This window comes from Bombus pascuorum, chromosome 6 (assembly GCF_905332965.1).
Source record: "Bombus pascuorum chromosome 6, iyBomPasc1.1, whole genome shotgun sequence".
NCBI classification, from domain to species: Eukaryota; Metazoa; Arthropoda; class Insecta; order Hymenoptera; family Apidae; genus Bombus; species Bombus pascuorum.
The window spans coordinates 11,711,469-11,726,065 of record NC_083493.1 but is presented as its reverse complement, the minus strand read 5'-3'; the positions used below and the strand labels follow the sequence as shown (position 1 = coordinate 11,726,065).

The window sequence follows — 14,597 nt, the reverse complement described above, 5'->3', positions numbered from 1 at the left end:
AAATGTCGATGCAACGGGAAAATATAAAAGAGAAAGTGCTGTTCAATAAAAATTTGATATATTTGTTAAGGACGATGACTATACTCCTGTAATGTAAACTATATGCAAGTGAAATGTTTGCGACGCCAGTGTAAGAAGAATCACTAGGGATTTTATCAGACTTCATGTTACATGTAGGTAAGCGTTCTTTTCAAACTACGTTAATGCGTAGTTGCAGTATTGTTGAAGTCGTAATAATCGTAGTAATTTATGTTATTGTGTACTCTAAATAAAATATCATCGTTGAAAAAATATAGCCTCTATTCTGGGAATAACCTGCTCGTTGATTGATTTCAAGTGCAAACATGTAAGTGTTGTATTGATTTTTTAGTTTGTAAATAACCTGTATAGAAACTTGATGATCGAGTAATAATCGTCTTTATTAAAAAATATTTAACAACAAAATAGCAAAAAAAGCAATATTCATAATCTCATATAAACATTTTCGGCTTTCGCGGGAAATTTTACGATATATATGTATAGATGTGTTGTATAGAAAATTTACATTACATGACATCCTTGACGTTGCGTCTTTTGTTTCGATCAATAGATACGGTTTGATGTTTTATCTCTAGACCGTTACGTCATTACGTGTAAGTACAGCGTAAGTATCGTTACGCCTACACAAGATATTTACCATAAATACTAAAGAAAACAAATTAATGCGTTTAATAATCGGTACCACAAAATAGTAGTTCTATGCTCTGCAGTTGATTGAACAAAAATTCTATTTGTATAATTTTCTACAAAAGACGCTAGGCGCTAGGTGAGTGTGCGTGTATTAGTTGCGTCTGGTTTTTCAGACATAATATTTTCTATATTTCCAGATGTAATACTTATATGTGTATGTATACAATTGTTCATAATCATTCTTAGAAATGTTTTTTTTACATTAACTTAACCTAACTCTGCTAACACGGAGTCAAGATCTTCTTGGAGAGAGAGACTATCTTCCCGTTGTTTTACTAAATCATCTTTCAGTCTGTCGACTTGTGCTTTGAGGAGATAATTACCTTTTCTTAATGCAGCTAAGCGTCCTTCGTGTTTCTTGACTTGTTTCTGTTAAAATATATATACAATTAAGAGATTCTTACATAACATGTTGTCGTATGACAATTTGTATTACCTGTAATGTATTTCGTTGACCTTCCAGAGATTGATCTTCATCTTCTGTTTCAGTTTCTTCATCTTCAGATTCTTCAGATTCTGATTCTTCTGATTCTGTTTCTTCTTCTTCCTCTTCCCCTTCATCTTCAACCTTATCATCATCTTCACTTTCTGACATTAACTTTGCCATTTTATCAACTTCTTCCTGAAGATGTCTATACTTTTTCCTTTCATCTTTCAACAATTTTTGTTGCTGTTTAATTTGATCTTTTAACGCGTGTCTTTCTTTTCTGGCATTAACAGCTTTGTCTCTATTTGATGAAATTGACATTAGTTTCTTTATTACATATTAAACTTTAATATATTATTACTCACCTGAAATTTTTAATCTTGGTTGTCAAAAGTTTGATCTCTCTTTGTAACCGTTTCTCTGCTGCCTTTGGATCTTTGTCATCTTCTTCCTCTGAACTTTCTTCTTCCTCTTCTTCACTTTCACTCGGTTCTTTTTTATCTATACTTTTTTGAGAAGCTATTATTGCTACATCTTTTGCACTTGGACAACCAGCCAGTGCTATTCCTGAAACATTGTACCAAGCTGCTTCGTCGCCATCATCTATTAGCTCAATTATTGCTACGTTGTCAAGCATTGGTACAATCTCTTGCTCTAATTTGCAAAGCGTTTAATAAAGAAGCAAAATTAGTATAAGCATAAGCAGGTTTAGTACTATTAATGAAAAACTAATAACAAGTCAGATCAGACATTTAGTTTTTCATTAAAAGTTTTTGTTATGCATATTGTTAAATTATTTCTAAGATTATGATTTTTTAGTATTACGTATATAATATGTGCAAATGATCTAAGTTAAGTAAGTTAGGTAGCTATAAATATTAATCAGCTTGTACCAGCTTTCATTCGTCTTTCTAAAGCAGCATACATCCTTTTCATTTCCTCCAATTCACTTTTTAGTTTGTTTCTTTCGTCTGAGACAATTACATATTCTCTCTCAAATTTCTCAGCTTCTTCTCTTGCTTGCTGAGCGTTCTTTCTCAATGATTCTGTTATTTGCTCGTCGTACTTCCTCTGTTCTTGCACACTTTTCTGAGATTTTGCATGGTCGACTTCGGCTTCAAGATTTAAAATCCTTGCCTGTAGGAAACATCAAGGAAAATCAACAGATTGTTGTCATTTTTTCCGGCGATACTCTGGCGTAACAATACTTTGAGAAACGTACTTGTAATTTTTTGTTCTCCTTTTCTAATACCTCTTTATTTCTAAGTTCAAGCGCAAGCATTTGTTTAGTACTTTGTAAGTCATCCCTTACGGCATCAATGTCGTCCATGTCGTCCGAAATAGAGTCATCCGTTGGTTCTTCAGACTTTTGCATTTGCTCCTCTATCGTCAGTTGCCTCCGGAATTTCCTCAAGCCCTCTAACATTGGTCTCGATCGATCATTGGTCTGCACTCTCTTTAATTTTACACCTTCCTGAATCTGCTTCAGCAATTGGTTATGCATGTTCGACTTTTCAGATTCGAACACAAAGTGTGCCTTCCCTAGTTAGAAACACTCAATCAGTACAACTGACACACATCCACCGTTTATAATAAATACAATTCAGAGACAATCTCCGTGATTCCAGCCTTAAAGTTCATTTAGGGGATAAAGGAAATAGGAAAAAGAGGGTATGTCGATAAAAACCCACTAAACACGAAGACAACAGTTAATTCAACGATAATAATATTATTAAACTACAGACGAGAGGGGTTCTCTTCTAGGAGAACGGGATCAGAACAATAGCTACTGTGTGTACTACAAACAGGTCATATCACAGTTCAAAAACAAAAGCTGATCGAATGAGAACTTATTAACAATTTAATTAATCATACTCGTACGAGCCCCTTTAGATCGACATTCACAAGGGTAAAAAGAGGGTTTAAGGGGTACGTAACAAAACAAAAGGGTTTTCTACTAGCGACTAATCGACAAACACAGTGAAATCGGTTGCTCGTTCCGAAAAGTATCACCCAAGGGAAATCTGAGTAGAATCGAAGTTCGATCGACGATCACCTGCTGGATCAGCTGTAACCTTGTTCACCCTTTCGATCAAGGGCGCACTTCTGTCATTACACTTCACGTGTCTCAAACGTTTTCCGCTTTCCACTTCCTTCATCATGCTTGCCCAATCAGGACGTTTCCGTGGTCTCTGTTTCAACATTTCCAGTTGTTGTTGTTGCGTGTCGTTTAGTGGTGGAAGATCTTTCAAGATCGTTCTACTCGGAGGTGGTGGCGGAGGTCTTGGAGGTGGTGGTGGTGGGATCGCTGCCCTCGATGAGCTTTTTGATAATGTCGGTGCTCCTATTTATACGAAAATTTTATTTTTATCCTGACCGAATTGTATCGCAAATTTTTATGCCTTTTACGTTTGATAGAGGATTATTATCGCGAAGAAAGTTGAAAACGTTTGTTGCGTTTAACATGATATATAACTGTCCTGTTGACGCAACATAAGAGGTATCAATTAGAATAGATCTGATAATTTTGTGACCTTTATAATAATATTACGAATGTTTATAGTTTATGGTTAAGCTTTGTCTTTACGGAGAGGTTCATGCCGTTACCTGTAGTGCTCTCACTCTTTGAGAGAGGTATCGTGTCACCTCGAGATCGGGACCTCTCGATTCGAACCTGTCGTTCGAGCTGTGGCCTCGAATTTGGCTCTTGTCGTCCATTCTCGCGAAGCTTCGTCGGTGCCGGTTGACTGCTCGTATTCTTCTCGCTTTTAGGCTGTGACGGGATTATTGTGATCTTGCTCTGTTTACGTGGCTGTGCTTCCGCCGAGGGCTTCGCTTCTGGTTTCGATACACTCTATAAACCAATAAACAGTTTTATTTCTCTCCTTTCAATTTTTTACCATTTTATCGATATCACCTTTTATAAAGATCTTCACTATGAATTTTTTCCTCTTCTATAAAGTATTTTATTAAAATATTTTCTCATCCCTAACGAACAATACCTCGTGGTGTCTTTATACGTTTTAAAAATATACTTTCCACTTCTTTCACGTTTATTCTATTTTCATCTACTTGAAACGTTCTTCGCGAGCAGTCTAAAAATTACGTTTATCGTACTAATAATATTTACATGCCAATCGCCAGTCGTCGCGTACTCAGTTTTTCGATTACAATCACTTTATTGTTCACGATCGACAAATATTTATATTCGTAGCAGCCTTGTTGTATCTTAGGTCAGCCTGTTGGCAATTACTCGCAGGACTCGTTGTGATTATGACGCGTGGTAAAAGGAAGAAAATGATAGTACGTCGTGCGTGCCGCGAAAGATAGTCGTATTGGAAAATAGATAAAAAGAAAAAGACCGTACTCCCCCACCTAGTATCCTTCGTTCCTAAAGAAAGAAAGTCTCGAGAATTCTCTTGGCAAGTATCGATGTTCGTTCGGTCGTCTTTAAATAATCTAATTCGCACTTGCTTCGCGATCATTTTCCATCTAGAAGCTTCGATCATTATTTTTCATGATATTGTATCGTTTCTTCTTTTTAAAAAGAACGTACTACTTCTTTGTTGATCCTATCGCTTTATGAAAGAAAGTTGAAGCGTGGATATGAAAATTGGGATGATTATCGGAACATGGAAACGTCCAGATCTTTACAGTAGAATTTGCAAATCCAGCACAACTTATCGGTATATTTACGCAAAACCGTAATATAAACTCGTTAAGAAACTGGCGGAAGACGCAGCTGGCAAGACAGTTGAAATAGAAACGCGTGTTCTTTAAATAATCGTGACCCAGAGGCTTATATGCGAGGACCCGTAAGGCTAGCCTTCTCTGTCTGATCGTTCTTGTATCGAGAAAATCAAATTAATCCAATCCCTTTGATGTCTCATGTAGGCACGTGTACGAACAGCTTGACGATTCTAATAAATCTCCGTTTAATTATATTAAAATCCGATAATCCATTTGTATAATTCAGACTTTGAAACGAATCGATAGGTTTCTATTATCCGAGAAGCTCGATCATATTACCAATCATGGAATTAAAAACTTCCTTAACGTATTAAACGTTTGCGATTAAAGAAATTCTAGCGCAAACAGAATATTTATAGAAAACAGATTATTTTTGTATTATGTTAATTTGATTATTCATAGGAGAATGAATAGAGCGATATTTTTGGAATTTCTAAATTTCGTATTTGTTGGAAAATTTTCAACTTAACTGTTCGATAGAAAATTTCGTTTTATTGCGCTTTATGCGGTGAAATATCGAGATGCAGAGAAAGCGATCGTAGATTTTGTAAATTGCAATTGAACTTGTCGATGATCTAACTATTCGCGACAGTTGTAAACAATAGCGTGACGCGAATGATCATGACGTTTCCACGTGTCTTTGTAACTTCGAACATCACGTTTCTCGCGTTTTCGCATGATCGAGGATCCATTCGTGTTCGGTCGTTTCGCGTGGCCAATTGCCAAAATATCAAAAGTACGCGTTTTCGAATCGTCGCACGACGAAAAATGCAAATAAACAAAACTACGATAACTCGGATGATTTGCATAGGTGGCGTAGTTGATTTACACACACGTACAGAAGCGCATACAACGAATCGTAAATATTTGCAGAAATTAGCTACTCGCTGTTTCTCCAAGTGTAATTTCATATTTCTAATAATAATCGCACTACGTTGTATAATTCAGATGCAACGCCCTTGTAAATTTCTACTTGTCGAAATGATTATACGCGAGAACTTGTTACTCGACACCCACGCAAGTTATTAATAGTCAAGCCTGGTGACTTTGAAACCTAATATCTGAATGGAAAAAGACTGCACAAGGCGGGCCTGATTCTTCGACGTTTCTAGTAGCATAAGTCCGTATTTGATCAGACAATGAGTTAGCGCCCTGACGATCCCGAAACCAGAGAAAAAAGCAAATTCAACCGGCGAACGTGTAATTCGTTTGAAATAAATGAAAATTGGCTTTTGCGGATAATTCTTTCGTATTGTTCGATAATCCATTTTATCGCGTGTTAAAAATGTTGACGATGACAAAGTAAATTGAGAAAAGAAAGACTCACTTTTAAAGTAACTTGGGTAAACGGAGGTGGTTCCTCGACTTTTGATTTCGAATCTCTTCTGGAATTGAGGGTCCAGGGTGCAGTAGGCATAGGTAAAGGTGACGGACCATCTTTGACCCAGGGCGGCCTGAAGGTGGTCCTCTGCGGTGGTGGTTGACCACCGGCACCAGGCATTCTTCTTTATTCTGTCACAGGGTTCTCTTCTCGTCTTAGCTTCGACTTTCCTATCGACTTCCACCTGTCGATGGAATTAGACAAAGAGGCACGGGGATCTGTGTATCGACTGTGGGCGTGCGTAATGACGAGGATCTTCTCGAGGACGTGTACGATGCGCCACTGACGGACTCCTGGACGACGAAATGAAAAGGTGGGGATCGGTTTTACGTGGGAGAGCCACGACCCACTTTCCTCGAGACGTTTTACACTCGGGAAATCTTCCGGATTGTCCTCGCGGTTCACTGGTCCCGTTGGACCTGAACGAAGAGATCTCGCGACCGAATTAGGATCCCTTTTAGATCTACGAACGATTGATCCTCGCCAACGTCGACAAGAGGAATTGCCGAAGAGCGAAGTGGTTGAGAATTTTTGGGAGTCTGGGAAAGATTGAGACCTGGACCACACATCAGGGCCACGACTGCACCTCCCTAACCGCGTGATATTTTCGTCGACGTGACGTCACAGAAAGACGCAAGCTCGAAATAGAAGACGGTCCTCTTCTTCTAGGATGTTTTCGGTGACTCTCTCGGTTGAAACGCCTCTTCGCTTGATCCTACGACGTATCCCACGTCTGTTTACGATGCATCCGTGTGCCGATCGACACGAAGGTCGGATCGATCATCGCGGACGTTCACGAGATGAACATCGTTCGATGAATCTGTTCGACCTACTAAAGCTTTGGCACTTTGCGCGTCGATGATATAATAATCGGATAATTAAGACGATGTGTAATTATTTTTTATAAAATATTGTATCATCGATAAAACGAAATTTCTGCACCAATTTGATCAATAAAACGTTGCCATCGATTTATTCGATGATTGATTAAATCTTGTTTTTTTCCAATCAGATTCGAAATATTGTCAAGAGATCATCAACAGAAGCTTGTCTCGTGTTTAAAGGGTGGGACGATATCGAGAGAGGCAATACCAGCTAGCTGCGCAGAAACATAACCAGGCGTTGCTCAAGCACGATTACTACCAACAAATCGCGAGATACTTCGAACGAGAGTGCCGAATCGCCAAGCACTACGATTCTTGGAATTATAGGAATTTAGACCCTAAAGGTGAGCTCGAGAAGGCTAAAAAAGCGGAAAGGTTACATGTCAGAAGGAACAAATTGAGAAATTTGTTGAAGGAGGAGGATGAGACGTACAGAAGAGAATTGGAGGAACGAAAAAGAGTAAAAAGCCGCGAGGAAGAAACGTCGTTAGAGGTTTTGAGGCAAAAATTACGAGAGAAACGAGCAGAACAGAGTCTGTATCTACCTAGAACTTGTCGAAGATATCAATCTTACTTCGTCTGTCCCAACGAATCGACCAATACGGGTTGGGACACTCTCAGAGGTACCAATCTTCAATATTCTCGTGCTTATAGAGATTCGATAAACGTTGTCCGTCCAATCGATCAAAATTTTCGTCGTAGAAGCTCGAAAATGACCGAAGATAGCAATAAGACCTCTCACGAGCAAGAAATTGTTCAAACGGAACCGGAACCTTTGCGCTATCCTCCGTATCCAGGATATTCGTACCATGAACCTGGGAGACCTGTTTCCAAATATTCGGCCCGTTATGCACATAGAAGTTTAGAAAATACTAACATGAGAACTAACGAATCTCACGATAACCCAAGTAGTCCGTCTCCGGCTTCTGGTTCGCCAAATAGAGAAATTCCTCCTCGTGTAGATGATAAAGAGCCCACGAAAGAACTAGATAACAAGCTAAACGATTCTAAAGACGACACATTAAGCGGAAGTTGTCCATTCAGCCCAAAAGATGAACAATCCAAGAATCTCGCTGAACAGGATGATATTTCCAATCAAAATATCGATCAAGATAATGTGGATACTTGTAAGGTAGAAAGCTCTATAAACAAATATAATAACGACAGAGATCAAAACACAGAAAAGAAGGATACTCGACAGTTCGAAGTTGAGAAAACCATGCCATGGTTGCGAATGATTCCCGAGGACAAGAATCTCTCCAGGCAGATGTTCCTTTACTTGACTCACAAGGAGCTGAAATCCAAGATCGAGGACATCAAGAAGAGAGAGACGCACGCGTGCAACAAGCAGTGTTGGGACGAGGCTTTGCGACTGAGGGATATGAAGAATAGGCTGGAACTAATTCGCGAAAAGAGGATGTATCATACGGAAAACCTCGATTTGGACGAAGAATCGAGAAAGTGGGGATTCCTCAACATCGATAAGAGGGAAGCGGAACTTCTTCAACGAGAAAAAGTCTGTACAGATTCAACGATGTATAGGTAAATCTTAGCAAATTACAATAGTAGATTCATTTGATTGTTGGAAATGTTATTTCACGAACGTTGGTGACAAACGAGATTATTCGACTATAATATACATAAAATTATATATCAACGAATAGAACTTAAAAATACTTATCTGCAAATGTATCGTAAGTTGCTTTAATGTTCATCTGATGACCAGATTTGTTACAATATCGGTATGTGACCGTGAACGATGTTAAGGGTCTAGGACGACGAATAGCACCTCTCGAATTAGTCGAGATTCGTCGATGTTGCAACCGAAAGCCGTGACTCATTCATGTCTCTCTCTCTCTTTCTCTCTTGATGTGCACTAACCGCTTACACGCATCGAGTGTTTCGTAAATACGTGCCAAGGCGTTCGTCATCCTGTACGCCTTACGTTCGGTCCTCGATAGATCGCAAATAAGTGGTCTACGATGGAGTCTCTAACGCTAAAGACGCGAATGGTACAAGGATAGATGAGTGAAAACATAATAAAAAAGAATTGAGAAGTCGAGTTATAAGTAATCCTGGATCATAAGGATAATGAAAAGTACTAGAATTATTTTATTGTAATTTTCTGTTAATCTTTAATAATCTTTGTTTTTGTATATATTATTGTTTAGTGAAGATGCAAAGGCCATGTGGAAAAAATGGGTGCACGAAGATGAACAATCTGCGATCAAGGAGGCTCTGGTGCGAAGAGAAAATTTGATGGACAAATTGGAAAAAGAATGGCAGCGCCTTGCAATTCATGAGAAAGAAAAAATCGCACAATCGTACCAGATTGTAACGAATGATTCTGCTCTACAAGAGGTGCCTAAACTAGCTGCAACTGTTAACGCGGCTAAAACGAAATCGGTCTCCAGTTCCTTGAATTAGACCATAAATCGTATTTTACATTTTCTCGTAGTTCATGATTTTCTGCCTACAGTGACAAATACTGTTGGGTATATTTGAAGAAAATTTAGAGATCTGATTCAATTATAGTAAACTATAGATAAAAAGATAAAAATACAAAAAAATAAGATAAAGAGGAAAGAGATATGTCTAACAGTTGTAAACTGTTAGACATTATTGAAGACTGATTATATTCTTATTAAATTCCTGTTTCATTAAAAAAAGTATTACGTATATTGAAATTGTGCCTAATGATTTCATGTATTTTTCAATATTTTAAGTGGTTATTTGTAAAATTAGACGGTATAGAACCATTACATATTTGTAAAAGTTACATATTTAATTAATGCATTTTTATTTCAATTTTAGCATTTCTATTATTTCTAGTCGTTTCTGTGTTGGGAATATCACAATATTGTTGTTACCTATTACTCTTTACCGTCAATTTCAATTTATTATTCACAAATATTTATGACGATATTTTACTAACGAGATTACTGTACGTTGCATTAATTTCTTGGAAATAAAATGAACTTGGAAGTAACGGCGCATTTTTTCTATGTTTATAATTTGAAAAATCTAAATTTTACTATCCATATGTATAATGTAGAAATGTATTGACTAGGGTTTTGGCCAACTAGTCGGCTAGCCAATTGGCTCCCAAGAAGCCAATTAGTCATGTCTGCTAATCATTTTCAAATATCATTACAAAAGGCATCACATTTACGAATACAATCTACGAATACAAAGAGAAAATTTGTTAACATATATTTATTTTGTTACATCTTATTTCTTTGTTCTAAGGAGCTTTTTTTGTTATAATAAAAGTAGAAAGTAATGAGTTAACTGGTAACTATTTCAATAAATACTAATTACTATATTGAATTTTGTATGTAATAATTATGTAACTTTCAAATATATACCTATAAGTAAGTAGGTATACTACATAATAAAAAATAGTAAAACTATGCTAATGACAATGAAGAAACAATATTATATATATTTTTGTTTTTATGCCTTATCAAATTATCAGTAATACTAAAAATTTAAGGCTGATCAATCTGCCTCTTTTGCCGACTAGTTTCCTTCTGTAAAAGTCGCTTCACCACTCATACGATGTAATGTGGCGAATTTCAAATTTACCGCGAAAGATTGCACGCCGATAAAATTTGAAATCATTTTCTCTTTGATACGCAAGATGGCGTGGCGAGGCTGGCAGTCGACTCAGGAAAATAGCGCGCAGCACTCGTGCTCGCCGTTATAAAATCACGTTTATTTGTAATTATTGATATTGTCAAGGCGTGTTTAAGTGATAATTAGTGCATCAATCACCAAAAAAGCAGTGAGAACATGTTTGTTTGTCCACGCAGAGGCACTCATCCTTGTATACTTCACATATTTTCGGCGATTCTTCTTCAGTCTTCAATTAGTTAAGTACAAACTTTCCTTATACATATTTTATAAAGAATTACATAATTTTCTGTCTGTGACATGTAATCAAAAATGTATCATATGCTAGACTTTGTTACTATTATGACAATTTGTCGTCACAAAAAAGTTTGATTGTATAATACATTTAGTGTTACACGCTCCAGATGAGTACATATTATCATATAACTATATCAAACATATAATACATGAATTTCTATTTTCTTAATGATAAACGACGTATAACCTGAAAAATATACAAATCACGCATCGTTCGTAATAGGAAATATGCTTTCGAAAAGTGAGGAAGTATCGCATGTGCGTCGCGAATACTATATATATATGCGTATATGTATATCAACAAACGTTTACTGTACCGTGAATTCGAATAGAACCTGTTTTTTTCATTACCACGTGTGTTTAGTTACGAGTTGTGACAACAAATCGAGGATAGCAGCCTTAGTACTTTATTATTGTTTCCATTCGGATCTGTTAATTAAGGGCAACCTTTTTTTCGTCTGAACGAAGGCACGAAAGAATTTCCAAGGAATTCGCGGTAGCATAAGCTAGGTGGTCGCCATTAATCGTCAGGCATACCCCGTGACAACGACCAAATTAGTCGGCCGATCCGTCAAAAAGAGCATTTCTGTGGTAGGCGTGCATTATATCCTCCGCGGACCGAGCGCCACATGGCACTTCGCGCGCAGACACGCCTGCGCATTCACCTTCCGAGTATTCCACGGCAAATGTGTTTGCATATACAGTGTTGTTTAAGCGTTATTACGTTAACGTCGGTTCTATTTTTTCAAATTATTCCGAAATTGAAGAAAAATTTGTAAATTAAATCATTTAAATGGACATTCATAGAAATATTTATATTTATTCATTTGGAAAAATATTTGATGGCAAGTCTCCCTTTAGAAGAATTAGAAATAACAAACTACAAGTCAAGAGTAGTTAAAGAATTGAACTCTAGTCTCAAGTACTTCCTTTATTTGATGATCTTCCATTTTTCTATGTACCGTTCCTATCTATTTTTCTGAATAAATTACTCCACATTTAGTACATTTGCAAGACCTATAGTTGATCTAATGACTATAATTTATGGATTCAATAACTTTGAAGTTTCTGATTATGCAAGTTTCTATTTAATAGGTTAACGTACTCTTTCTTGTAATAAGTTTTCTTTCAATCGCCTGTTTACGCATATATGAACGGTATCAAAGGAAATCAATGATTTTTTTTTCATTTTCAGTTATAATAAAACAATTAATGTAGTATACGGTGGCGTTAGGTATTCGGAATATAATTAAATGTAAACTGTGTAGACCAAAGAATCCAACTAGAGTAGCTACAGAAAGTGATTTGCATATTATTGTACCCATTATGACATTTACGTACTGATTAATTAGATCCAAGTGTATTAAGTATTATTTAGCACTACTTTCATGTAACAACAAAAATGTGATACCGTGAAATTAAAATATAGAACCTGATAAAAAAGCGCCCTATTGGAAAATAGGGTTAGGTATATGCAAATACTTCCTGTCTCCACCCTGTATAATATTATCCTACTGAATTACCCTAAAAAAAAGAAAAACTCGCCTATATCAATACGAGAAAGAATGTAACTCTCAAAAGGATAAATCATTATTCGATCCGCGGGCAAAATGGTCCAAGTCTAACAAACTACTTATCATGTAGCCATGTATCCTTAACGACCGTACAAGATGCATCCGCGTTGTATTTTTCAGCGGGCCATCGATCTCGAATTTTCGTGTTAACATTTAAATCACACCCACACTGTACATCCGGGACCATGGTAAACTCAAAGCAAAAGACATAGAGGAAGCGAGAGAGAGAGAGAGAGAGAGAGCGAGAGCGAGCGAGAGAGAAAGAGAGAAAGAAATATAGTTCGTAATACGTGGTATCGTGCGTGCAATGGCCCGTGAAAGCTGACTGTCTGCTCGGCACCCAAGAGAAGAGGGATGCAGCCACGCCAGCTATGTTAATTAAACGCGTTTCTAGCCCCCGCATAGGAAATCAGAGAAAAAAGGAGATGAGACGAGCGATGCTTGAGGAGATGGGGCAACGTGAAAGAGGGTGCCGGCTAATAACACGTCCCGTACGACGAACGCACGCCACACGCCCGTCTTCTGCTTCTTCTTCTTCTTCTTCTTCTTCGTCTTCCCCTCTCCTCCTCAATCTCCACCATCTTTTCGTCCTCCACTTCTTTCTCCGTCTGCTTCTTCTTTTCCCGTTCTCCTTCCACTATTGTTTTTTGTCTTCGTCCGTCACTTGTCTTCTTGATGCCAGAATGTCGTAACAATCCGGCCGACTGTCCGAACGACTGCGTTTTTTGATATTTCGAAAGGATGAAAAAATTGCGAGGGTTACGGGAAAGATGGCGTTTCTCGTCTTGTAATTTCATAATTCAAAAGAAAAAAAAAAAGAAATTCGTTTGGAGGCAAAAGCAATTTTAATGCATCGTAGACTTCCTTGACGGTGCTTTCCAATTTTTTGCTTCTTCCAAATAAAAGCCACAGCGCTCGAAATAGTTCCCTTTGAGACACCACTTTCATCTTTCTTCTTACAATTAGTTTCAAATCGTTAAACTTCAATTTTCACGTTAATTTTGAACAATCCCGTGGTAAAGATCGCTCGTCGCAACACTAATAATCTCGGTAAGTTTCAATTGTCCTGTGAATTTCATTACGTGGCTGGTCGCTGAAAAATCGGGGTATCGATAAGATCCTGTCCCAAGACCGATTAGTTCAAATCGCGATAAGGTTATTGGGTATCACGGTTACACGGAAATTACACTCGTCACGGGTTGACGCTTATACATGATAACGAAAAAGAAAAAAAAAAGAGAAAAGAAGAAAAGGAGAATAAAAAGGAAAGAAAAAAGCGGTGCCAAGTAGATGGAAGGAGAAAAAAAGACACGCTTTAAAGGGCCAGTTAAAGTTACGCTAGCGACAAATTAGTCGACCAATAACGGGGTGTGAGGGGTTGCTGGGTTTCACGGAAACGCATACACGGACCACGTGGCTCCCCATAAAGGGAAGCAATGAAGACAGCATATGTCTGACAAGCGCTTAATCATCGGGGAAAATTTTCTGTCGTCGACAGATTAGCCTTGCGAGAGCGAGCCGGTTCGACTTCTAACACTTGCAGTTTGTGTGCGTTTCGCACCCTCGATGTCTCTTCGTTCCTTTACGATCGTACGATCGGCTGATCGTAATTTCTCTCGTTTCCTTGTCCTTTTTAGAAGTTCCGCTAACTTTAATGCTTCCGAGAAACGCCGACCGAATGGGAACACCGTTCGCGTGCAATTAAGTATCGATTCGCGGGCAGAGAGAAAAAAAACACACAGGAGAAGGGGGAAGAAGAGAAGAGATTAAGAGTAAATTGTGGCATAATCGTCCGGTGCGTCCGAGTAAAATTTTGGTCGCAATTTTGGCCACTTTAAACTCAATTTGCACGCGTCCTGGGTCATTCAAGCCAGTCGAAGAACTCGTGGAAGAGTGTAACGAAACGTTAGTATGTACAA

General features: G+C 37.8%; 2 protein-coding genes across 4 annotated transcripts; one reads left to right on the top strand and one right to left on the bottom strand.

Annotated features, from left to right (window-relative positions):
- Window positions 1-149: 149 nt before the first annotated feature.
- LOC132908374 (uncharacterized) lies at window positions 150-10,160 on the top strand. 2 transcript variants are annotated; one of them, XM_060962356.1, is made up of 4 exons: window positions 150-346; window positions 6,428-6,600; window positions 7,352-8,713; window positions 9,343-10,160. In XM_060962356.1, exons 2-4 carry the CDS (start codon window positions 6,593-6,595, stop codon window positions 9,596-9,598), a joined length of 1,626 nt encoding a protein of 541 aa, XP_060818339.1. In that variant the 5' UTR covers window positions 150-346; window positions 6,428-6,592; the 3' UTR covers window positions 9,599-10,160. The 2 variants fall into 2 exon arrangements, with proteins under 2 accessions (XP_060818339.1, XP_060818340.1); XM_060962357.1 differs by lacking the exon at window positions 6,428-6,600 and having other exon boundaries at window positions 151-346.
- Window positions 399-6,431, bottom strand: LOC132908367 (glutamic acid-rich protein-like). 2 transcript variants are annotated; one of them, XM_060962346.1, is made up of 8 exons: window positions 6,234-6,431; window positions 3,764-4,010; window positions 3,213-3,500; window positions 2,379-2,698; window positions 2,050-2,293; window positions 1,522-1,810; window positions 1,166-1,457; window positions 399-1,098 (listed from the first exon to the last, which is right to left on the bottom strand). In XM_060962346.1, the coding sequence occupies exons 1-8, from the start codon at window positions 6,405-6,407 to the stop codon at window positions 937-939; spliced, it is 2,016 nt and encodes a 671-aa protein (XP_060818329.1). In that variant the 5' UTR covers window positions 6,408-6,431; the 3' UTR covers window positions 399-936. The 2 variants fall into 2 exon arrangements, with proteins under 2 accessions (XP_060818329.1, XP_060818330.1); XM_060962347.1 differs by having other exon boundaries at window positions 1,522-1,723.
- Window positions 10,161-14,597: the final 4,437 nt, after the last annotated feature.

What these genes read in the sequence shown, in the direction of transcription:
- LOC132908374 (XM_060962356.1), top strand. An exon ending in ACAGATTCAACGATGTATAG is followed by an intron (nt 8,714 to 9,342) that starts GTAAATCTTAGC and finishes ATTATTGTTTAG; the next exon opens with TGAAGATGCAAAGGCCATGT.
- LOC132908367 (XM_060962346.1), bottom strand. Translation starts at nt 6,407, where the DNA reads ATGCCTGGTGCCGGTGGTCAACCACCACCGCAGAGGACCACCTTCAGG. An exon ending in AAAGAGTGAGAGCACTACAG is followed by an intron (nt 3,501 to 3,763) that starts GTAACGGCATGA and finishes TCGTATAAATAG; the next exon opens with GAGCACCGACATTATCAAAA. An exon ending in GGTTACAGCTGATCCAGCAG is followed by an intron (nt 2,699 to 3,212) that starts GTGATCGTCGAT and finishes GTTTCTAACTAG; the next exon opens with GGAAGGCACACTTTGTGTTC.